The following is a 25,907-nucleotide window of genomic DNA, read 5'->3' as shown; positions in this document are numbered from 1 at the left end:
TCCCCTATTGGTGGACATGTAGGTTCCTTCTATGTCCTGGCTATTGTAATCAGTGCTGCAATGAACATGGGGGTGTATATATCTTTTCGGATCATGTTTTTCTCTGGATATATGCCCAGGAATGGATTGCAGGGTCATATGATAGCTCTGTTTTTAGTTTTTAAGCAACCTCCATACTGTTCTCTGTGTGGCTATACCAATTTACATTCCCACCAGCAGTATAGAAGGGTTCCCTTCTCTCCATACCCTCTCCAGGCTTTATTGTTTGTGAATTTTTTGATGATAGCCTTTCTGGCTGGTGTGAGGTGGTATTTCATTGTCACTTTGATTTGCATTTCTCTGATAATTACTGATATTTGACATCTTCTCATGTGCCTCTTGGCCATCTCTGTGTCTTCTTTGGAGAAATGTCTATTTTGGTCTTTGTGAGTGGTAGTTCTTAATAAAGTCCATTTTATCAGTTTTTTGGATTGTACTTTTGCATTTGTATCTAAATGTCACAAAGATTTCCTTCTATGTTTTCTTCTAGAATAGCATTAGAAATAGAATGAATCATATATGTAATAAATTTCTTTAGTGTCCACATTAAGAAACAGAAAAAAGAAACAGGTAAAATAAATTTAAATGTGTTTTATTCACGCCAATTATTTTTTATAATTTCATAATTTATTTAGGCTGTGCTGGGTCTTTGTTGCTGTGTGGGCTTTGCTCTAGTTACGGGGAGCAGAAGCTACTCTCTCATTGAGGTGCGTGAGCATCTCGTTGCAGTGGCTTCTGTTGTTGTGGAGCACAGGCTCTGGGGCTCATGGGCTTCAGTAGTTGCAGTTCCTAGGCTCTAGAGCACAGATTCAATAGTTGTGTTGTGTGGGCTTAGCTACTTTGCAGCACGTGGAATATTCTCCAACCAGGGATCTAACCCTGTCTCCTCTGTTGGCAGGTGGACTCTTTACCACAGAGCCACCAGGGAAGCCTTTAAGCCAATATACTTTAAATGATATATTTCAACATTTGTTCATTAGAAAAATTATTAATGAGATGCTTTCCACTTTAATCTTTATAAAGTCCTACGCTGGTATGTATTTAACACAACACATCTTAACTCAGTTGAATTACATATCAAGGGCTCACCAGCCATATGTGTGTAGTAGCTACCATATCCAACAGCACAAATTTAGAGGCTTTGTAATTTGGGGTTTTACTTTACATCTGTTATTTATTTATTTATTTAGATATGTATGTATTTGTTTATTTTCCACTGTATTTGTTACTAATATAAAAAAAGTTAATTCATTCTCAGTTCTCCAGTGGCTCTTATTCCTCCCTTTTGCCCATACAACTCCGACCTCTTTCCTTAGGGCCGGTTCAAAACTGAATCTGTTCACTGCCATTTTCATGGAAGACAGCGAGTGCCACGGATGTAGGGAAAGAAGGTTGGGAATGGGCGACAGTACTGTCTACTGCTAAGTCACTTCAGTCGTGTCCAACTCTGTGTGACTCCGTAGACGGCAGCCCACCAGGCTCCCCTGTCCCTGGGATTCTCCAGGCAAGAACACTGGAGTGGGTTGCCATTTCCTCCTCCAATGCGTGAAAGTGAAGTCGCTCACTCGTGTCCGACCCTCAGTGACCCTTCCAGGCTCCTCCGTCCATGGGATTTTCCAGGCAAGAGTACTGGAGTGGGGTGCCAGCAGTACTGTCTAGGTTCTACCCAGAGGCCAGGGGGAGATTCACAGAATTCAAGCAGAAGGGCTGGTGACCTCACAGAGATGTAATCTTAAGTAAAATGGGCTGAAGAGGACATAAAAGAAAGAAAGTAATTGAAAGTGAAGACGCTTAGTCGTGTCCGACTCTTCGCTACCCCATGGACTGTAGCCTACTAGGTTTCTCTGTCCATGGGATCTTCCAGGCAAGAGTGCTGGAGTAGGTTGCCATTTCCTTCTCTAGGAGATCTTCCCGACCCAGGGATTCTAACCTGGGTATCAGATGGGCCTACCCTGTGTCCTCTTCAACTTCCCTGGTGGCTCAGATGGTAAAGTGTGTCCCGCATTGTAGGCAGGCGCTTTACTGTCTGAGCCACCAGGGAAGTTGAAGAGGACACAGGGCAGGCCTATCTGATACTTAGAGGACATCTCTTGGGCCTATGTTGGACCCAAAGAAATTGGCACTGGAAGAATGGGGAGAACCAGAAAGGCAGTCTTCTGTAAAGTTTCGTAATTTTTCCATGTTGGGAGGTGGGGAAAGTCTAGACAGTACAATGAATGGCCTCACTCAGTTGGGCAGAAAAGAGTACTATACTATAGAAAGTGACAAAGATTATGTGAACACTGAGAAAGGCTATGAGGGGATGCACAGTTTCACAAAGTATATTGACCAGGGACCATAGTAGTGGGGATCATGCTATTGGTGCAGAAGCTATGAAACTTGAAAACGGAGGTATAGCCTTTCAGGGAGTTATGACTACCAGTCATTCAAACCTGCCCTGGGATTGGACCACCTGGTCAGTTTCACAGAGCCGCTGACACTATTGGGTGTAGGGGTTGTGACATATAAAGAACTTAAAAAACAAGCAGCTAGATGAAGGGAACTGCTCTATGCCTCTCAGGAATTAAGGGCAACCCTGGAGGCTGGGTGGACAGATGAATAAGAAACAGCACCAAAGAAGTTTCCTGTTCAGCAGTCATTGCCTAGGGGGAAGAGGATCCAGGAGGTAGTAGAACAGAGCAAAGATGGGATCCTGAAAATGACTCTGAAGGCTCGATCAGAAGTATGTACACTGCACACCAGTGATGAAACACAACTTTGGACCCCAAATGGGGGAGATGGCCATGGAAGTGGGAGTTACTGACTGGTTGTTGGAACAGCCCCACACTAGCCATCACAGGACCACAGGGAAGTGTATGGCTGGTAGGTTACAGAGGGCTGTGAGAAGGCACAGTCTCACAGAGGAGGTCCACTGATGCCTGGGTGGTAGAAGACAAAGAGGTCAGTCCCCGTATGAACAGTGGACCTCTTTGGCAAAGCGTCAGCAGACAGGGCAGTTGAAACTTGTCTTTCATAACCTGGGGTCCATCCTTGGATGGGCAGGTATTCTTAATAAGACCAGCTCGTGAGACTTTGAGGATTTCTCTGCTTTTTGTAAAAGCCTGCCTGGAGGGATCCCTGCCTGGAGGGATCCCTATGGCCTGGTCCAGGAAAAGGCAGTTCACCCTACCAGCTGTGACCACATGAGCCAAGGCTGTTCACCCTACCAGCTGTGACCACATGGCTTAACCCTTCTCCCTGCCCAGGGAGGAGATGGGAGACTGAGCAATGGTGAAATCATCGTGAAGAGCTGACTTGGAGTCACCAGGGTTTTCACTGCCATGACGGGAGGGCCTCAAAGGCTAGGTAGTCTGATGGGACTTTCAGCCCTCTCGAGTCTCCTCCTGCTCTGGCAATGAGGACTGCTGCTGCTGCTGCTGCTTTCCTTTCAGCATTGTGGTTCTGGCAGTGGCTGCAGTGAGTATTTTGTCTGTTATTATTTTGAGTTAATTTTTGAATAAAGTACGAAGTATGGATCAAAGTTCATTTTTTTAACACATGATTGTTCATCAGAAGCTGCTTAATAGAAGTTGTCCTGGGCCGATAGAGATGTAGTGATCATCCTGGGCTCCAATCAGCATTTAAACATATTTATTACTTTATTGTCTTTTACTTCAGTGTAATGTTAACTTATATTGTAATGAACAATTTTCAAACCGTCTGTGTAAAATGCTTAGAAGTGTTAGGCATATAGTGTCTTGGCTTTGTTTACATACCTGTTCAAACCTAAATTGCACATTATGCTGTTTGTTTCTTTCAATGCTAATTAACCTCTCCATTCTTAAAATTCTATCTAAAATTCTTACTTTGTTTTCAGGCATGTACTGGCATTGAAAACATTGATGAAGCTATTACATTGCTTGAACAAAATAATTGGGACTTAGTGGTAAGTGCTTTTTTCTTTTTTACAGCTTTATTGAGATATACTTGAGAAACAACATTGTGTAAGTGTAAAGTGTACACTGTGATGATTTGATATACATGTATATTGCAAACTGGTTACTACAGTAAGGTTAGTTAACACATTACTCTTTTAGCAACTTTCATCTATATTATACAATATTGTTAACTATAGTTACCGTGCTGTACATTGGACCCCCAGAACTGGAAGTTTGTAACCTTTTGACCACCTTTACCCATTCTCCACCCATACCTAGCAACTATCACTTTACTCTGTTTTTATGATTTGGTTTTCTTTGTGGATTACACATATCAGTGAAATCATGCAGTATTTGTCTTTAACTGTCTGACTTATTTCAAGTGCTTTTTTTCTTTATCTGGGCTTCTCTGGTGGCTAGGATGGTGAAGAATCTGCCTGCAGTGCAGGAAACGGGGGTTCGATTCCTGGGTCAGGAAGATCCCCTGGAGTAGGAAATGGCAACCCACTCCAATATTCTTGCCTGGAGAATTCCTTGGACAGAGGAGCCTGGTGGGCTATAGTCCATAGGGTTGCAAAGAGTTGAATACAACTGAGCAACTAACTCTTTATCTTGACAATGAAATTTTATGAATTCTGGAATGTCTTTGGCATTACTTATAGGTGGTTCAGCATATCTATACGTGGTCCATCTATAATTGTAATCTGAATGAGGACAATCTGAATGTCATATATTTAATATGAAGTTCATATTTAGTTCAGTATTAAATTGCTAAATTATTATGAAACCTTAGGTAATTTCAATTATCTTTAAACTTCTCTTACTGTATATTAAGCTACATTTCCCGCTGTAGTATTGCGGTAGAGATGTTTAGAAGGAGAGGGAAGTCAGACTTGTTGAAGGTCTGAATAAATCTACTTGATGTTTCTCCTTCTCTTGGGGTGGAGGTGGGGGGCCTCACTGATGATTACTCTTTTCTAAAGCTATTAAACAAGTGGCATTGTGCTGTGGTTTTCCTTATGAACTTCAGGCAGTTTATTATAGAAATGGTTTAGTTTTTTTTTTTTTTTGGAGAGGGGTTAGGCAGTAACTCAGAAGGCAAGGCCCAGCATAGCATCGCACATTGACAAAATTGTATTTTATTTACAGTTGCAAAGCAAACTAAAAATAATTTGTACAGTAGTATAGGAACAGTGTTGGTTATGTTGGGATGACACATATCTCTCAATGCCTTTGAAATCCTAAAGAAGTCTAAATTAGAATTTTGAAGAAATGTTAATTTTCAAAAGTCAAAACTGAAGGTAATAATAGAGCTGAGATTAGATACATAGCAGCTATGTTCAAGTCCATACATAGATTTATATAATGAAGTTAATTATCTATGTGTTTTGTATAGATTTACCACTATTAATTTATAAAGGATAAATTAATAATCACATTTTATCCCATCATTTAGAGATAGTTATTGTTTAATTTTTTTGTGTATGTTATTCCAGAATGTTTTATTTTAATCATATGATTTAAATGTTTTTTTTAAAATGCAAATTAGAGTTTTGTACTTCTGTTTTGTAGTCTGAGTTTTTCACTGAATGGACTATCATGAATGTCTTTCTGTTTGAGTAAATGTGACCATTCATCATTCTCTCTTATGTTTAATGTTTGGCTGGTGCTTTATGGTGTTGTTATAGCAGAGTAATTTGACCAATCAGTCTTATGCTATTAGATAGTTAATTTCTGTGATATTTTGGAATTATATATATTAAAGGATATTCTTGTACATTCATCCTTGCATATTTAACCTACTGTTTTCCTGGAAGACAGTGAATAAATTCAATTAATAATTTGAGTTTCTGGGTCAAATTATATACATATTTTTAGGCTTTTGGATAATTATACTACCTTCCAGATTGGTTGCGGTAATTTAAATTTCTACTGACTTACATACATTTTTAGGATTGTCTGTTTTAGGATTATCTTATTTTTTCATGTTTTAGCACTTGTCAAAGTTTATAAATATTTGTATGGCCTGACTTCAAAACCATGCTTTCACCACTGTGATTCTCTTAACAAAGCATGATAGACGTGACATATTCCTGATTTCTATGTGGTGGAAGGGGGAAAGGACAGTAGTTTATTTGAAATAATATCACCAGGTTTCTTGTCTTGAAACTTCTTTTGCAATAGCAAGAACATTGCTTTATTTAGTATTTATAGTTTTAGAGTATCTCTTGGAGAGCCTGGTGCAAATTACTGGTTAAGGTTAAAAATCTCACCAAGCCACTCATGCATGGTACTGGAGTAAAGGGAGGTTGTATATTGGGAGTAATGGACTACAGGTCTTTGAAGTAAGAATTACCGTTTTGGGGGAATGACTATAAATTCTTTCCTTGTCTGCTTCATATTGGTCTGTTTCATTAGTTTTGAAGGTTAAATTCTTACTGAATCTGGATTTTTTCTCAACCCAATAATCTAGAATATTGCAAGAGGAGAATTTTCCCAGGTAGTTAAATAATTGAACGATACAGGTATTCTCCAACTGTGAGATAAAATTTGGAAAAATATTAAAATAGCATTTGGGCTAAAAACACTGATGCTATCTTTCTGCAGAAATGCAATCTCATTCTTTGTTGGGCCCAAACATCCTTTGTTGGGCTATCTTTCACAGTTTTAAACTGGCTTTTTTTGTTTGTTTGTTTGTTTTAATGTTTGTCTTAGCTGGCTTTTCTTTGCACATAATCCACTTTCATTCACAGTAAATGATGGCTATGCTGTGTAACTATCTTACTCTGTAAAAGTTCTCATTTACCTTGTTTTTATGTAGAACTCACTTTACATTGTGGTTTTTAAAAAACAAAGTATTTTGAATAATCCATTACTAGTTCAAACTTTCGTTAGAATGATGAAACTTTTTATGTGGTGTTTTATATATCTTGTCTGTGCATTATATTTTGTGTTTTAAATTATGATTATCACTGCTTTGTATTTTATGGGCCTTGTGGAAGAGTTCACATAGTTTAAGTTTTTACCTTAGGACATGTTTGTATCTCACATTTGCTATACGTATCAGTAAGACATCTCCAGGGTTTTTGTGCATATTTTACTAGAGATGTAGAAAGGAATGTAAGTTAGGCATCACAGTCTGGAATTGTAATGAAATTTATAAAGTCCAGTAACAGAAAACTCATTCTCTTGGTACTGAATGCTTACAGTTTACCCAGATTTATGCTCGATACAATGGATGCTTAAAAACATGTTTATGGTGTCTGAAGTGTTGAAATTGATAAGACAGGTGGTCCTTTATACATGCATATTATACTCAGAAATGGGTATAACTTCCTGAAAAAGTAATGATTGCAAATATTGTTGCCATTTTATAGATTTATACATACAAATAAAAAAGAACTTTATATGAAAGCCCAGTCCTAGCAACTTTAATTATTAGTCACTTTCTCTGATCCTGTACATTATTTTCATTATATAGCTGTCCACAGACCAGTCCTTCCAAACCCAATGTTTTAAGTGCCCTAAATTGACTGCTTATTTTTGGGGCAACTGCATGTTGGCTTATATATGCTAAATTCTGAAAACAAAATAACATCAACTTTAATAATATTGGTAAGCATCTTGAGATACTGATCTACTTGATGTGAGTCCTGTAGTATTACTCCCCATATCTCTGTCTACCTCAGACTTACATTTTTCACGTTGTCCTGCATTTTTAGTTAAGATTAATGTCATTGCAGTGATTCCTTCTTTGCAGACAAGTATTTTCAATGTACATCCAGAAAGGAAGAATTATTAGCAATGAATTAGAATATTTTACCAAAGGATTGCCTTCTTACGTGGAAACATGCTGCATGATCACTGTATATTATAAATTATAAATCTGTGCTCCACTATTGACCCACTGCTCATATTCTGTTTTCAGTATAGAAGATTTTGGGTCAATGAAGAATAGTAGTCTGTGCAGCTTGTGTTTATTTTGAGTAATCAAAATACGAGGCAGTTAACTATCATGGTAAACCTGTTGCATTCATCTTGAATCAAGGGCCCTGACTTTCAAACTTCTTGTTACAATTTTATTCAGTATGGCCTAGGCCAAGTTACTTCTCTCTGAATGTCATATAAAATTAAGGAATTTGGACTAATTTATATTCAAGATCTCTGAAACATTAAATATTTATGAAGAGTCTATTTATGTCTTGATTTCTAATATTCTATAAAAACAGTCAATTATGAATTATAGTACAAGTAAATATTTTAATGGAACTTTATAAGTTTGAAACACTTGTGCGTATTATTTTGATTAATCCTTTTAACAGCTTTATGACATAGATGATGGACAAGATGCTGTGCTAGTTATTTCATGGAAGGTCTATACATATGAAACTCCTTCAATAAATTAATATTTCCACTGAGCTCTAGGAGATCCAGGGGAAGCTATTTGACGTATACTTAATAACCCAATGCTAAGTGAAATAAAGTACAAGTAAACATTAACCTAGCTGTACTACATTTTAAGTACTCCATGCTCTTTGGAAATAATTTTTGAACTTTGCACTCAGTTTCTGCTCTAATTTGCTGCCTGTGCTGACATAGCTGCTTTGTTGAAGAAAGACTCTATTCAGAGTGCTTGTATTTATCTTTAACTACATGTCCCAACTTACGGCAAAAGTGAAACAAATCAGCGTGTCCAATTTTGGATCATTACTGAATTTCTAATCTTCAAAAATAATTTTGTGTTAATGGAAGTTTATAGTAAAGACAGTAAATCTAAAGAGTCAAAACCCAAGGAAAATTATGCACATAATCTGTCTCATTTTGAGATTCATTGAGGTGCTTTGAGACATTTCCATTCCACCAATTTTCACTTTTGAAGAAATGTGTTTTAATAATTATCCTGAAATGCGATAGAACAATTTCTTCTTCTACGTTACTCAATATGTGGCTATAGAGTTCCTCGAATGTGCATTGCTTTGCTACTTTATACAGTGTTATGAACACCTGCAGTTTTATGAATGAACTAGTCTAACCAGTGATATAATGAGTCTCTGTCATCGTCAGAAAGCAGCCAAGCATTGAGTGCTGGGCTTCATCAATGGCCATTAGACACTGGCTTATATTTGTACAGATCTTTGCTGTGACAGAAGAGATTTTACTGTGAAGGAATACCTCGTCATATCAGTTTCTCCTCCTTTGCTGTAGCCTTCTTTGTTTCCCTTGTTTTATGGGACTATAAGCCCTTTAAAATTCTACGGAAGTTTTCAGTTTCTCACTTTGTAATTTGACCATCATCCACCCACCTCTACCTTCTCTCCTTTTATTGAGGGTCTGCTTTGTGCTAGGTATCGTGTCAGGTGATGTACCTACATTATTTCATTTAATCTTCCCAGCAGGTAGATATTATCTTTAAGGTGGGTAGGTAGATACTATCTTTATTTTATAGACGAGAAACTGAGGCCCAGTGCTTTAAGTAAATTGTTCATGCTCACTTAGCTAATAAGGGGTAAAGCTGTGGTTTTGAACTTGGGTTTCCCCTTTAAAATTTTAAAAGCTTTAATATTGTAGTTTTAAGGTTACTAGATTTTCTGTAGTGTGTTAATCTTTTCTGAACTCCTATACTTTTCTTTCTGTCACTCACAGCTTATTTCATGTTGTCAAATGAAAGAGCTTTTGCTATAGTTACATAATGGTAATTTAAATATGTTTATGCTCTGATTTCAAATAGGTTCTAATACTCTGGAGGAAAGGAAATATGTTTCTTATTAATTTTGTTTTAGCACATGGTAGTTGCTTACTAAAATATTTGACTGATATTATTGTTAACATACTTGTTTTAAGTCTGTTTTCCATTTTCATTATTTGGATATTGGAAAAGTCTTTGCTATTCAGACTTGTGATTCTTATTGCTGTCAGTCTTCCTTATCTGGCAAACATAAGATTTGAGGAAAGAGGGAAAGAGGGAGGCCCAGTTACATAAGGAATAGATTGGACTGATTTCATTATCTCACAAATAAAATTTAGATGGTTTTTACCTATTGTGGCTTTTTGAGAAATACTATTCACAAATAAATCCTTTTCTTTGCAAGTTTTTTTCTTGGCATCTCAAAAATAATTTTTTCTCTCCTATTTATTTCTGGTTGTACCATTCTACTGTAAAGGAAGCTCTAATGCAACCTATATGAAGTTTTCACAGTTCTGTGTGATAAAAGATCACTTCTAAGTAATGTTTAATTAAGTGGGTATGAAAGAATTGTTTTCTGCCTTTCAAAGGAAAACTTGAGTTTTTACGAACATGAAATTCTCAGTTTACAAAACTTACAGTTAATGGTTCGCATTATTAAATCAAAACTGTTTGAGGTCCACATTTTACCCCAGACTGCAAGTTAACTTTCTGCTTATCTCTTTATTGGCTTTTGCTTCATATGTTACTTTCCCTTTGAATGTAATTTACATAAGCCAGACATCTCCTCTTTTATAAAACCCATTGAAGAATTGATGCTTTTGAACTGTGCTGTTGGAGAAGACTCTTGAGAGTCCCTTGGACTGCAAGGAGATCCAACCAGTCCATTCTGAAGGAGGTCAACCCTGGGATTTCTTTGGAAGGAATGATGCTAAAGCTGAAGCTCCAGTACTTCGGCCACCTCATGCGAAGTGTTGACTCATTGGAAAAGAGTCTGATGCTGGGAGGGATTGGAGGCAGGAGGAGAAGGGGACGACCGAGGATGAGATGGCTGGATGGCATCAAGGCCTTGATGGACGTGAGTCTGAGTGAACTCCGGGAGATGGTGATGGACAGGGAGGCCTGGCATGCTGCGATTCATGGGGTCACAAAGAGTCGGACACGACTGAGCGACTGAACTGAACTGAACTGAACTGATGAATGATAAAAGTTCCCAGGGTTTAAGACTTGGTGAGAATGCGATATGTTAATCTCCCAGCAGGAAATGATATGCCCATTGTTAAGTGCAATTTGGAAATGTGGCTTAATATTTATTGATTTCTAGAAGGCAATGGCACTTCACTCCAGTACTCTTGCCTGGAAAATCCCATGGACGGAGGAGCTGATAGGCTGCAGTCCATGGGGTCACTAAGAGTCGGACATGACTGAGCAACTTCACTTTCACTTTTCACTTTCCTGCATTGGAGAAGGAAATGGCAACCCACTCCAGTGTTCTTGCCTGGAGAATCCTAGGGACGGGGGAGCCTTGTGGGCTGCCGTCTATGGGGTTGCACAGAGTCGGACACGACTGAAGCGACTTAGCAGCAGCAGTACTATTTATCTAACCAATGATTTAGAGCACAGGTATACTCTTCAAATGGAACATGTAGTAAGGAGTCCCCTTACTGCTATGAAATTAAGCCAAAGGCTATGACTTGAACATTTAAAAGAAAATAAAAATGTACATGGGTTTGTTTTTAAAGTTGTTCAATTCAATTAGATGTAGTTTGATCTTGATATTTTACAAAGTTTGCTAACTTACAAGTTAACGTCATTTGAAAAATGGGTTTATTTGCAACTGATTGCCTTGATATTATATTTATTTCTATTACTGGAAGTGGTTTAAACAAAATATCATTACAACAAAATAAGTGGTTTAGTGGTTACACCTGTAAATGTGATGACTTGCTGTTCTTTCTGCTGGTTTCAAGGATTAGCTGACATAAATCAGTGTGTGCTTGGAAGGAAAAAGTAATATGGTATTTTAAATTCCTATCTTTAGAACTTTGTATTTATACTGACAATTTTTAAATAAATTGGTACTTAATGGAAGTATAGTTTCTTAAAAAGTTTAGTTGTATTTCTGTCTTTAAGTAAAATTGTGCTTACAATATTCACATAAAAAACATGTATAGTTCCTTTCTATGTATTCTGTGGTTCTCATTTTCTTCATTCGCTCTTACTGATTTTTCTTATTAAACATTTTTTTTTTTTTGAGGTGAGAATGCTTAAGATCTCCTCTCAACAATTTCACTCTCTTTTAATAATCTATTTTTGGCTTTTGTTGTTTGGTTTAGGTTTTGTTTAACTTGATATTTTAGTAACTTTTTAATTATATTTTTTGGGGTCCTTATTTAATGCTTCTTTCTCTTGTGGGTAGATTTCTCTCAAACACAGACTTGTATGTTTTAAAAAAAATCATAGCCAAGCTTAAACTCTCTCCATAGTAAACAGTGATAAACATAATTTCATAGTTCCTCAGATATTAAGGTACTCTAAGACTGACTATGCTCTGTGTTAGTTAGTCACAGGTTCGATCCCTGAATTGGGAAGTTCCCCTGGAGAAGGAAATGGCAACCCATTCCAATATTCTTGCCTATGAAATCACATGGTCAGAGGAGCCTGGCGGTCACAGTCCATGGGGTTGCAAAAGCGTGGGACATGACTTAGAAACTAAATGATTTCATTATGAATGAGTTTCTATAACTCTGGGGCATGTATAACAACGTGTGTAGGGCATGAGAACATCTGAAAATGCTAAGGACTTACAGAAGAGATGCAGAATAGTGCAGTGTTTTTTATACCCTTCATCAGACTTCTAACATCTTGCATAAACGCAATTGATATAGTACTCTATTTTGGTGCTGTTATACTGTTGATGCAGTACTATTAACTGAACAACAGCCTTTATTTGAATATCACTAGATACTCTCTTAATGTACTTTTTTTGGGTTCAGTATTTGATCTAAATTCCACAATGCATTTAGTTTTCTTGTCTTTCTAGGCTTTTCTAGTCTGTAATCTTTTGTTCATGACCATGACACTTTTGGAGACCATGACATTTCAGATATCATGCAATATATTCTTAAGTTTAGATCTGTATGATGTTTCTCATGATAGACTGAGCTTATACATTCTTGGCAAGAATACCACAGATGTAATTTTGTGCCTTTCTCAGTGCAACAGGAGGTACATGATGTTAATGTGTCTTATTATTGATGGTGTTAACTTTGACACTTGGTTAAGATGATGTCTCCTAGGTTTCTTCACCTTTGTAATTAGTCAGTATCTTGCGAGGAGATACATTGAGACAATACAAATATCTTGTTTTTCACTAAACTTTTGACCACTAGTTTTTTCTCTTCTGTTGATTTATTGTAATCTCTCTTCTGAAATTGTTTTTCAGTAGTTGTTCTAGGTTTTAAAATACAGGTCACCAAAATCTACATTTAAATAATAAGATATTGCTTCATATGTAGTGTGATGGTCCTATACCACTGTATTTCCAATTCTTCTTACCTATTTTTTGTACTGTTGTTCTCATATATTTTTGGGCTTCCCTTGTGGCCTGCCTGCAATGTGAAAGACCTGGGTTTGATCCCTGGGTTGGGAAGAGCCCCTGGAGGAGGGAAAGGCTACCCACTCCAGTAGTCTGACCTGGAGAATTCCATGGACTGTATAGTCCATGGGGGTCACAAGAGTCGGACATGACTGAGTGACTTTCACTTTCTCATATATTTTAGTTTTGCATATGCTATAACACATAATATGTTGCTACTATTTTTCTTCAGATAATTATCTTTTAGAGCAATAAAATATAAAGAAAAATAATTAAATTTTAATTGGATTTGTTTTATTTCTTTCTGTATGTTTAAGTTTTTGTCTGGTATCATACTTCTGCCTGAACTACTTCCTTTATTTCTTGTAGTGTGGGTTTGCTGGCTGTACATTGTCGTAAGTTTTTTTAGTCTGAGAAAGTCTTTGTTTTGTCTCCAGCTTTGAAAGATTCTTTCAGTGGGTATGGAATTCTGGACTGAAAGTTTTTTTTTCCCTTACCCTCTACCTTTTTAAAGATGCCATGCTGTTTGTTATCTTCTAGTTTGCTTGGTCTCTGGAGAGAAGTCCATTGCTATTTTTATAGTCGTTCTTTGTATGTAATATCTTTTTCCTCTCCTATGGCTCTCAAGGTTTTCTTTTTGTTTTTCACCAGTTTGACGATGATCTACCCAAGGGTGTGTGTGTGTGTGTGTGTGTGTGTGTGTGTGTGTGTGTGTGTGTGTGTGTGTGTAGTGTTTGTAATCCAGCTTGATGTTCTTAGATCTGTGACTTTGAAGATTCTTTTTTCTTTTTGAGACTAAATTCGTCTAACAGAAAGTATATAGTTGATGGTATATGCTGTATTCACAGTGTTGTGCAACCACCAGCTCTCTTTAGTTGGTGTTGAAAATTCTTGGATATTATGTTTCCTGCTCTTTTCTTTCCTCTCTTCTCCTTCTGTGTTGCATATATTAAATAGTGTGGTTTGGTGTTCTACACATCTTTAATGCCCTGTCTTTTTTCTTTTTTTTCCCTATATGTTTTAATTTGAGTAGTTTCTCTAGACCTGTCTCCAAGTTCATTGATTCTTTCCTTGTGTCAATTTTACTGATAAGCTTGTTGAAGATATTCTTCATCTGTTACTGTATTTTTTTTAAAATTTCTAACATAGCCTCTTCTAAATCTCTCCCTTTTTAACCCTCCCAAATATATTTTCATGTGATCTTATATGTTGTCCATTTTTCCCATTAAAGCCTTTAATATTTTGATCATAGGCATTTAAATTCCCTGTCAATTTTAGTATCCTATCTAAGTAGGTTTCTCATGATTGCTTGTCGCTTGCAAATATGCTTTACATGGCCTTTTGGTATGCTTTGCAATTTTTATCAAAAGCTGGACGTTTTATGTAGGATAGTAGTTGTTCAGTTTTGTCCAGCTCTTTATGACACCATGGACTACAGCATGCCAGACTTCCCTGTCCTTTACCATCTCCCAGGGCTTGCTGAAACTCATGTCCGTCGAGTCGATGATGCCATCCAACCATCTCATCCTTTGTTGTCCCCTCCTCCTCCTGTCTTCAATCTTGTGCAGCATCAGGGTCTTTTCCAGCGAGTCAGTTCTTCATATCAGGTGGCCAAAGTATTGGAGCTTCAGCTTCAGCATCAGTCCTTCCAGTGAATATTTAGGATTGATTTCCTTTGGAATTGACTGGTTGGATCTCCTTGCAGTCAAAGGGACTCTCAAGAATTTTCTCTAAGACTCCAGCCACAGTTCAAAAGCATCAGTTCTTTGATACTCAGCCTTCCTTATTGTTTAGCTCTCACACCTGTACGTAACTGCTTGAAAAACCATAGCTTTGACTATAAGGACCTTTGTTGGCAAAGTGATGTCTCTGCTTTTTAGTACATTGTCTAGATTTGTCATAGCTTTTCTTCAAGGAGCAAGCGTCTTTTAATTTCATGGCTGCTGTCACCATCTGCAGTGATTTTACCCATCTATTTGCTATGAAGTGATTGAACTGGATGCTATGATCTTAGTTTTTTAATGCTCAGTTTTAAGCCAGCATTTTCACTCTCTTCTTTCACTTTCTTCAAGAGGCTTTTTAGTTCTTCTTCACTTTATGCTATAGAATAGTGTCATCTGCATATCTGAGGTTATTGATATTTGTTCTGGCAATCTTGATTCCAGCTTGTGCTTCATCCAGCCCAGCATTTTGCATGATGTACTATGCATAGAAGTTAAATAAGCAGGGTGACACTATATAGCCTTGATGTATTCCTTTCACAATTTTGAACCAGTCCATTGTTCCATGTCTGGTAATAACTGTTGCTCCTTGACCTGCGTACAGCTTTCTCAGTAGGCAGGTAAGGTGGCCTGGTATTCCCGTCTGTTGAAGAATTTTCCATACTTGGTTGTGATCCACATAGTCAAAGGCTTTAGTGTAGTCAGTGAAACAGAACTAGATGTTTTTCTGGAATTCTCTTGCTTTTTAAATGATCCACTGGATGTTGGCAATTTGATTTCTGGTTCCTCTGCCTTTTCTAAATCCAGCTTGAACATCTGAAAGTTCTCAGTTCACATACTGTTGAAACCTAGCTTGGAGAATTTTGAGCATTACTTTGCTAGCATGTGAAATGATTGTAGTTGTGCGGTAGTTTAAACATTCTTTGACACTGCCTTTCTTTGGGATTGAAATGAAAGCTGGCCTTTTCCAGTCCTTTGGCCACTCCTGAGTTTTCCCAGTGTGCTGGCATATTGAGTGCAGCACTTTCACAGCATCATCTTTTAGGATTTGAAACAGCTCAACTGTAAATCCATCACCTCCATTAGCGTTGTTCTTAGTGATGCTTCCTAAGGCCCACTTGATTTCGCCCTTCAGGATGTCTGGCTCTAGGTGAGTGATCACACCATTGTGGTGTGATCTATTTTGTATAGTTCTCCTGTGTATTGTGGCTCAGACGGTAAAGCATCTGCCTGCAATGTGGGAGACCCGGGTTCGATTCCTGGGTTGGGAAGATTCCTTGGAGGAGGAAATGGCAATCCACTCCAGCACTCTTGCCTGGAAAATCCCATGGATGGAGGAGCCTGATAGGCTACAGTCCATGGGGTCGCAAAGAGTCGGACATGACTGAGTGACTTCACTTTCTGTATATTCTTGCCCCTTGTTCTTAATCACTTCTTTTTCTGTTAGGTCCATACCATTTCTGTCCTTTATTGTGCCCATCTTTGGATGAAATATTCCTTTGGTATCCCTAATTTTCTTGAAGAGATCTCTAGGCTTTCCCATTCTGTTGTTTTCCTCTGTTTCTTTGCATTAATCGCTTAGGAACATTTTTGTTTTTTTAATCTCTTCTTGCTATTCTTTGGAACTCTACATTCATATGGTTATATCTTTTATTTTCTCCTTTGCCTTTTGCTTTTCTTCTTTTCTCAGCTATTTGTAAGGCCTCCTCAGACAACCATTTGTCCTTTTGCATTTCTTTTTCTTCAGGATGGTTTTGATGACCACCTCCTGTATAATGTTACAAAACTCCATCCATAGTTCTTCAGGCAGTCTATTAGATCTAATCCCTTGACTCTATTTGTCACTTCCACTGTATTATTGTAAGGGATTTGATTTAGGTCATACCTGATTGGTCTAGTGGTTTTCCTTACCCTCTTCCATTTAAGTGTGTGTTTGGCAATAAGGAGTACATGATCTGAGCCACAGTCAGCTCCTGGTCTTGTTTTTGCTGATTGTATGTAGTTTCTCAATCTTTGGCTGCAAATAATATAATCAGTCTGACTTTGGTATTGACCATCTGGTGATGTCCATGTATATAGTTGATTTTCATGTTGTTGGGAGTATTTGTTATGACCAGTGCATTCTCTTGGCAAAACTGTTAGCCTTAGCCCTGCCTCATTTGTATTTCAAGACCAAACTTGTCAAGAGGTATCTCTTGACTTTCTACTTTTGCATTCTAGTCCCCTGTTATGAAAGGACATCTTTTTTTGGTGTTAGTTCTAGAAGGTCTGTAGGTCATCATAGAACCAGTCAACTTCAGCTTCTTTGGCATTATTGGTAGGGGCATAGACTTGGATTTCTATGATGTCGAATGATTTGCCTTGAAAACAAACAGATCATTCTGTTTTGAAATTGCAGCTGAGTACTGCATTTTGGACTCTTGTTAACCATAAGGGCTACTTAGTTACTTCTAAGGGATTCTTGCCCACAGGAGTAGATATAATGGTCATCTGAATCAAATTCATCCTTTCTGGTCCATTTTAGTTTACTGATTCCTAAAATGTTGATGTTTATTCTTGCCATCTCCCATTTGAACATTCCAATTTGCCTTGATTCATGGACCTAATACTCCAGGTTCCTACGTAGAATTATTCTTTACAACATCAGACTTTACTTTCATGACCAGACACATCCATAACTGGGTGTTGTTTTTGCTTTGGCTCAGCCTCTTCATACCTTCTGGAGCTATTTCTCTGCTCTTCTCCAGTAGCGTATTGAGCAGCTGCCGACCTGGGGAGTTAATCTTTCAATGTCATACCTTTTTGCCTTTTCATACTGTTCATGGGGTTCTCAAGGCAAGAATACTGAAGTGGTTTGCCATTCCCTTCTCCACTGGACCATGTTTTGTCAGAACATTCCACCATGGCCCATCCATCTTGGGTGGCCCTACACTGCATGGCTCATAGTTTCATTGAGGCTGTGGTCCATGTGATCAGTTTGGTTAGTTTTCTGTGATTGTGGTTTTCATTCTGTCTGCCCTCTAATGGATGAGGATAAGAGGCTTGTGCAAGCTTCCTGATGAGAGGGACTGGCTGTGGCAAAAACTGGGTCTTGCTCTGGTTGGTGAGGCCATGCTCAGTAAGTCTTTAATCCAATTTTCTGCTGATGAGTGGAGCTGTGTTCCCTCCCTGTAGTTTGGCCTGAGGCCAAACTGTAGTAGGGGTTGGTGGTAATGGTGACCTCCTTCAAAAGGACTTAGGCCAGCATGTTGCAGCTCCTAGGACTGTTGTAGTCAATGCCACTGACCCTGCAGCACGCCACTGTCAACCCCCACCTCCACTGGAGATTCCATGACACTCACAGGCAAGTCTGGCTCAGTCTCGGTGGCATCACTGCTCCTTTCTCCTGGGTCCTGGTGCACACAAGGTTTTGTTGTGCCTTACAAGGGTCTGTTTCCCCAGTCCTCTGGTCGTTCTGTAATCAAATCCCACTGGCCTTCAAAGTCAGTTTCCCTGGGATTTCTCAGTCCCTTTGCCAGATCACCAAGGCTGTGAAATCTCTTGCGGACCCTAGAACTTTTAAAGCAGTGCAAGAACTTCTTTGGTATAATTGTTCTCCAGTTTGTGGGTCATCTGCTCAGGGTCTCTATAGTTTGGCTAATGGCGACTTTCTTCAAAAGGACTTAGGCCAACACACCATGGCTCCCAGGACTGCTGTAGTCAGTACCATTGACCCCATGGCAGGCCACTGCTGACCCATGCGTATGCAGGAGACCCTCAAACACTCAAAGGGAGGTCTGGCTCAGTCTCTTGTGGACGTCACTGCTTCTTTCCCTGAGTTCTGGTGCACACAAGGTTTTGCTTGTGCCCACTGAGTATGAAGTTTGATTCTAAACTTGATTATGCCCCTCCTATCATTTTGTTGGGACTTTTCCTTTGTGCTTGGACGTGGGGTATCTTTTTTTGGTGGGATCCAACATTCTTCTGTTGATGGTTGTTCTGCAGCTAGTTGAGATTTTGGTGTTCTCACAGGAGAACATGAGCACACGTCCTTCAACTCTGCATAACTTATTGCTAGGATAGTAGAGACTAAGGTAAATCTTGGGTTAGCCACAAAGTTCTTTCGGGATGTTATGGAAGAACCCAAATAAAGTTAATGGCCAACCCAGTATTTTATGTCTGGAAATTGACATGCCTTTCTTTATGCTAAGACTTTAGTGCAGGTGTTTGAATTGATCTGATTTTGATTTGGGTTGTGCTTGAGACTCATTTCTCCAATGGCTTTTGCTCAGTATACCAAGGCCTTCAAATTCTTCTCCTGTGGACTTAACTGGTGGTCCGGTGGCTAAAACTCTTGTGCTGCCATTGCAGTGGACCCAGGTTTGACTCCTGATCGGGAAACTAGATCTCACAGGCTTCAGCAAAGATTGAAGAGCCTGTGTGCCACAACTAACCTGGTGTGGCCAAATAAATAAATATTAAAAACAAAACAAAACAAACTTCTCCTGATACATAGTGTTTAGGGTGTCAACTGATTTGGTAGAGATTTTTTTTGGGGGGGCTATGCAGCTTGTGGGATATTAGTTCCCAAGCAGGGCTTAAATCCAGGCCCTCGGCAGTGAGAGTGTGGAGTCCTAACCACTAGTCCACCAGAGAGTTCTGATTTTTTTTTTTTTTAATGCTCACTTTGCCCTTAATTTTTGGTTTTTAATCTGAGCTGTGCTTCAGTTCAGTTCAGTGGCTCAGTTGTGTCCGACTCTTTGCGACACCATGAACTGTAGCACGCCAGGACTCCCTGTCCATCACCAACTCCTGGAGTTTACCCAAACTCATGCCCATTGAGTTGGTGATGCCATCCAACCATCTCATCCTCTGTTGTCTCCTTCTCCTCCTGCCTTCAATCTTTCCAGGCATCAGGGTATTTTCAAATGGGTCAGCTCTTTGCATCAGGTGGCCACAGTATTGGAGTTTCAGCTTCAACATCAGTCCCTCCAGTGAACACACAGGACTGATCTCCTTTAGGATGGACTGGTTGGATCTCCTTGCAGTCCAAGGAACTCTCAAGAGTCTTCTCTAACACCACAGTTCAAAAGCATCAATTCTTTGGCACTCAGCTTTCTTTGTAGTCCAATTCTCACATCTATACATGACTACTGGTAAAACCATAGCCTTGACTAGGCGGACCTTTGTTGACAAAGTTAAGTGTCTGCTTTTTAATATGCTGTCTAGGTTGGTCATAGCTTTCCTTCCAAGGAGTAAGTGTCTTTTAATTTCATGGCTGCCATCACCATCTGCAGTGATTTTGGAGCCCCCCAAAATAAAGTCAGCCACTGTTTCCACTGTCCCCCCATCTATTTCCCATGAAGTGATGGGACCAGATGCCATGATCTTAGTTTTCTGAATGTTGAGCTTTAAGCCAACTTTTTTGCTCTCTTTCACTTTCATCAAGAGGCTCTTTAGTTCTTCACTTTCTGCCATAACGATGGTGTCATCTGCATATCTGAGGTTATTGATGTTTCTCTCAGCAGTTTTGATTCCAGCTTGTGCTTCATCCAGCCCAGTGTTTCTCATGATGTACTCTGCATAGAAGTTAAATAAGCAGGGTGACAATACACAGCCTTGACATACTCCTTTTCCTGTTTGGAACCAATCTGTTGTTCCATGTCCAGTTCTAACTGTTGCTTCCTGACCTGCATACAGGTTTCTCAAGAGGCAGGTCAGGTGGTCTGGTATTCCCATCTCTTTCAGAATTTTCCACAGTTTGTTGTGATCCACACAGTCAAAGGCTTTGGCATAGTCAAGAAAGCAGAAAGAGATGTTTTTCTGGAACTCTTGCTTTTTTGATGATCCAGCGGATGTTGGCAATTTGATCTCTGGTTCCTCTGCCTTTTCTAAAACCAGCTTGAACATCTGGAAGTTCATGGTTCACGTATTGCTGAAGCCTGGCTTGGAGAATTTTGAGCATCACTTTACTAGCATGTGAGATGAGTGCAAGTGTGCGATAGTTTGAGCATTCTTTGGCATTGCCCTTCTTTGGGATTGGAATGAAAACTGACCTTTTCCAGTCCTGTGGCCACTGCTGAGTTTTCCAAATTTGCTGTCATATTGAGTGCAGCAGTTTCACAGCATCATCTTTTAGAGAGGATGTATCTCTTGCAAGTTGCCTGTTACTCTGCTAGCTATCTGACTATGGGAACTGGAGGGGCATTTTCTGTTTTTGATAATATTTCAGGCTTCTGCAGGCATTGAGTCCCTGGTCCTTGGATATGTTGTCTTTGCAAAGCTCATGTCTCTCTCTGGATGTAGTTGTGAGCCCAGCATGTTTTCCTGCTCCTCTTCCTGGGGCAGAGGAGTTTTTCCCTTTTCTACTTGGATATCACAAGTGCACCAAGATGACGATGGTTGTTGCCCTTCTCCTCTCAGATTAAGGCTTTTGTTTTGTGAAGGAGATACCAGAGTCCTGGTAGAGTTTTGTGCCCCTCTCATTGCGCCCTCTTTCTTTATTCTGCACCATAATAGAGTTCCCGAGGACTTTGCCATTTATTTATTTTATTCCTCCTCTTTTTTTTTTCTCTTTCTGTGAGCACTTTGTGGTGTTGATGGAGTGAAAGCCTGCATACCCCTTCCCTATACTTGTCTTAACTTTCTCACCATTACATTGTTAGCCTCTACTAATTTGTCAGTCATCCTAGTGTAACTTTTACTTTAGTAAGCCAGTGCTCGCATTTTGTCTGTCTCTGACAGGGTTAACCTGTCTTAGATTTTGGGCCAATTTTTTGTGTTGTGATCTTACTTTCTGATGGGTTTCAGAAAAGTCATGTACATATGCTCTTGCTCTTCCCATTATAAGGCTGGAAAGAAAGAAAAGAAGGTGAAGTCACTCAGTCGTGTCCTACTCTTTGCGACCCCATGGACTGTAGCCTACCATGCTCCTCCATCCATGGGATTCTCCAGGCAAGAGTACTGGAGTGGGTGCCATTTCCTTCTCCAGGAGTTCTTCCCGACCCAGGGATGGAACCCGGGTCTCCTGCATTGTAGGCAGATGCTTTACCATCTGAGCTACCAGGAAAGTCCTTTATAAGGTGATTACCTTTTATAAGGTCATCCAAGTATTAATGACATATTCATAGTACAAATGATTCACATGTTTATCATATACATTTAAATACATATATGGCTGAAAATGTTTTTATGAGTAATGCACTACTTACGTTCCCACTAATGGTAGAGAATAGACCTTGTAATCAGATTCCAGCAAAAGTAATAGCTTGCATGTCTGATCCATGGTAAGATATCCATATTTAGGTTGGAAACAGTATACTTTCCAGTTGTCTAATGATTCATTGTCATTACCTTGAGAAATCACTGTAATTTCCGTTTGTATTTCTTTCCAGACAAAGGTTTAATAGATGGTTTCAAAATTTTCAAATGCAGAGTCCTTTCTGTTTTCTTTTTTTGTTTTGTTAGTAACTTCTAGTTCCATTTTGTTGCATTCAGAGAGTATCAGCTTATGATGTTTCTATTTTGTGTCTGTTATGTGTCTTATGATCTCACATATAATTGATTTTTCTGTATGTGTCTTTGGCTTTTGAGACAAGGTGTCTTCTGTGTTATAAAATGTAGAGTTCAGGGTAGATATCCATAAGATGTTCTACCTTCTTTCGTCAGTTTGCTGTGTCTTTTATTGAGAGTAGTGAGTGTATTTAGCCTCATTATTTAGTATATTTTTGTCTTTTAAAATCTCCTATAGTTTTTCCTTCATGAAATTGATTGCTTTATTTCATGCATACATATTCATAAGAGTAATATATTTTGTTGTGAAATATGGCTTTAAGCATTAGAAAGTGACCTTTCACATATAATGCTTTGGGCCTAACTTCTGTTTTGTCTGATATCAGCAGGCTACCCCTACTCTCTTTGTTTCCATTAACCTGATATTTTAATTTTATTTTTAATCATTACCTTGTTTTAGTTGTAATTCTTATATATAGCATATAGTTGAGTCTTGTTTCATGAGCTGAACTGAAAATGTTTTTCTTTTGATAATTTAGTCCATTCATATTCACTAAATATAATTGATGTGTTTGATCAGTGCTGTTACAATATTTTGTAATCTTGCATACTTTGTTGTATTTGCTATGCTTTCTATGAAATACTATGTGATTTATCAATTTTCAAGTACTCTGTCAGCCTACCTTTGCCTTTATAGCAATCAATATACTTATTGTATTTTCCTTTCCCTCACCCTTCTTTCATTTAAAAATTGCATTATTTATACTTTTTAAGAACATGAAGATTTATCTGTTTGCCTTTCAACTTGCATCCCACCTTTGTTTTAGTGGTATATATTTATTTGTATTTAAAAATACCCACATATTTAAAAAATACTTATTGTTGATCCTTTTACTGAAAGTTTCTTAGTCATCAGTTGGATGCTCTTTCTCTAGTAGACTTATCAAGAAGGTCTGATTGAAGCGTAATTCCTTAAGTTCCTGTATTATTGAAAACAATTTTTCTGTCACCCTGAAATTTGACAGATAGCTTTTCTGTGTATAAAGATCTTTGGTTCATCCCCCACCCACCCTAATATTGCTTCATTATTGCTTTGTTTTATATATTGTAGACTCTGATGCTACTCGTACTCTTTGCCTTTGTAAATTATTGATCTTTTCCTGGAGGCCTTGAGGAGCTTATTTTTGAAATTTAGTAGTTTTAGTAGAATATGTCTCAGAGACATTATGAATTTTTCTGAGGCATCCAGTGAGCTATTCAAGATATAGATTCTTGTCTTTATTGTATTTCTGGAAAGCTTTCCTAGATTATTAAGTGGGTTCAGTCATGTCTGGCTCTCTGCGACCCTGGACTGTAGCCTGCCAGGCTTCTCTGTCCATGGGATTTTCCAGACAAGAATACTGGAGTGAGTTGCCATGCCCTCCTCCAGGGGATATTCCTGAGCCAGGGATCGAACCTGCTTCTCTTATGTCTCCTGCATTGGCAGGCAAGTTCTTTATCATTAGTGCCAGCTGGGAAGATTATAGTTTTAAATCTTAGATCTATTCCATTGCTTTGGTTTTCTCTTTTAGAGATTTGACAATGTGAATATTATTACTTTGTCTACTACTTCCATTACTTTCTCTCTGATCCTTTTTACCTTTATGTTGTTTTTATTCTCTTGGTTGGTTTCTTGCCTTTCTTCAGTGCCTCACATTAAATTTTGTTGGCATTTATTTTCCCTTAGGCATCTTGTAATTTGTTCTTCATTTCTAAGAGAATTTTCTTTCTTTTCTTTCTTGGTAACATCAACTTTCTTCCATTTTTCCATGCCCTTTTTTTTTGGGAGGGGGGTTGTTATTTATAGTTTTTGAATTTTCTAATTCAAGGTGATTTTTCACATCCTCAAATGCTAATTTAAGTATATTTAATATACTATTTGAAGTATATTTTAGTATACTATGTCTCAGAGTTAGTCATTATGAATTTACTTAATATCCTAATATAAGTATATTTATATAAGTAATATATAAGTATATTTAATATACTGTTTGATTTATAGGTTTTTCCTATTCACGGTTATTTTGTGGGAAGGAATTTTTCTTAGTAGAAATGTGTGTAATTTCATTTCTTGATTTTTTTTTTTAACAATACATCATATATCTTTGTATTTTCATGGGAATGGTGTGATTTATAAGATTTTTATTTAAGGGCGCCCTCTTCTGTCAGTTTGTCAAAGTTCAGATACTTTAGCTAGTTTTTTGGCTGATTTGTTTTAGTGTGTGTGGGGCTGGTGAGGAAGGGTGGTGGGGAGTAACAAGCACTTTGGTTTTATGATTCTCTTTTGCCTCTTTTCCCTTTTACCACTTGGTTGTCGTAGGGTACTTTTCACTTTCTTTTTGCCTTTTTTCTTCTTTGCAGAAGCTGTGTGTTTCTTAACTTGCCCTTTAGGTCATGTCTACTCCTTTTAAGTTGTGCTTTTTTGAAGTTCCTTTCTTGTAATCTTTGCTCTGATCTGTTGATATACTCTTTTTAATGTTTTCAGACAGATTGAACTTAGGTTGTCAGGCAGTAGTTTTAGAGCAGTTTTAATCTCCTTCCCTAGCTTCCCTCTTCTGTCTTCCTCTCATTTTTTTCTGGGTATGTCTTTGTAGGGTAGGGATGGGACCAGGAACATGAGAGATCAGGCACTAGGATTTGGCAAATTTTTTTTTTAAATTCATAGTTGTTTTTGAAGTTTCAGTATTCTCTTTGTTTACCTTTATTTTTCCCTTGTTGAGTAGTAGTGTTATGTATGGTATAATAGTCTGGGTTCAATCAGAATGTATATAATCACAAAGTAGGTTAAACAGGTGAAGTTTAATATAATGAATTAATAACTGTGATAAACCAGTAAAGATAAAATATGAGGAAACTCTATATTGTACTGTGTAGTACTGAGAGAGTGTACCCAAGGATGGACATACTTTGAAGGGAATCATACCTTGATGGAGAAGTTGTTCAGCTCACTCAGTAGAAGAAATGTTCATTGTTTGACCAAGCCAGAAATGGTTTGTAATCACTAGGCAAGTAATTGGCACTCTCTGCTATGCTGTGTGTGTGGTCACTTCAGTTGTGCCCTACTCTTTGCGACCCCAAGGACTGTAGGCTGCTAGGCTCCTCTGTCCATGGGATTCTCCATACAAGAATACTGGAGTGGGTTGCCATTTCCCGAGGATCTTCCCAACCCAGGAATTAAACCCAAGTCTCTTATGTCTCCTACACTGGCAGACAGCTTCTGCACTAGGGCTACCTGGGAAGCCCCCTGGTGTGCAATGGAGGAGCAAATCAGCAATCAGTTAGTATGGGTGTACTGTGAGCTCGCGTGGAGTTGCGGATCCTCTGGGCACAGGAACGCTGCATGTGGTGGACTGGAGACTTGAAGAAGAAGGGGTGGCATGGTGTCAACCCTCTGACCACAGGCAGGCTGTTCACAGGAG

The 25,907-nt window shown here is 38.5% G+C and overlaps 1 protein-coding gene across 7 annotated transcripts in view; it reads left to right on the top strand.

Annotated features, from left to right (window-relative positions):
• FAF1 (Fas associated factor 1) overlaps positions 1-25,907 on the top strand; it is a 497,312-nt gene that overhangs the window by 40,694 nt on the left and 430,711 nt on the right. For 6 of the 7 annotated variants that reach the window (XM_042247840.2, XM_060408829.1, XM_004001957.6 and 3 more), the window contains exon 2: positions 3,896-3,964. The exons of the other annotated variant lie outside the window; for it this stretch is intronic. Coding sequence is in view for 4 of the 6 variants with exons in the window: in XM_004001957.6 (XP_004002006.1) it covers positions 3,896-3,964 (69 nt within the window). In the remaining 2 variants the exon portion in view is untranslated. The remainder of the gene's footprint in view (positions 1-3,895; positions 3,965-25,907) is intronic. 7 annotated transcript variants of the gene reach the window in all.

This window comes from Ovis aries, chromosome 1 (assembly GCF_016772045.2).
Source record: "Ovis aries strain OAR_USU_Benz2616 breed Rambouillet chromosome 1, ARS-UI_Ramb_v3.0, whole genome shotgun sequence".
NCBI lineage: Eukaryota > Metazoa > Chordata > Mammalia > Artiodactyla > Bovidae > Ovis > Ovis aries.
The sequence above is the reverse complement of the archived record's forward strand: the minus strand, read 5'-3'. Positions and strand labels throughout refer to the sequence as shown.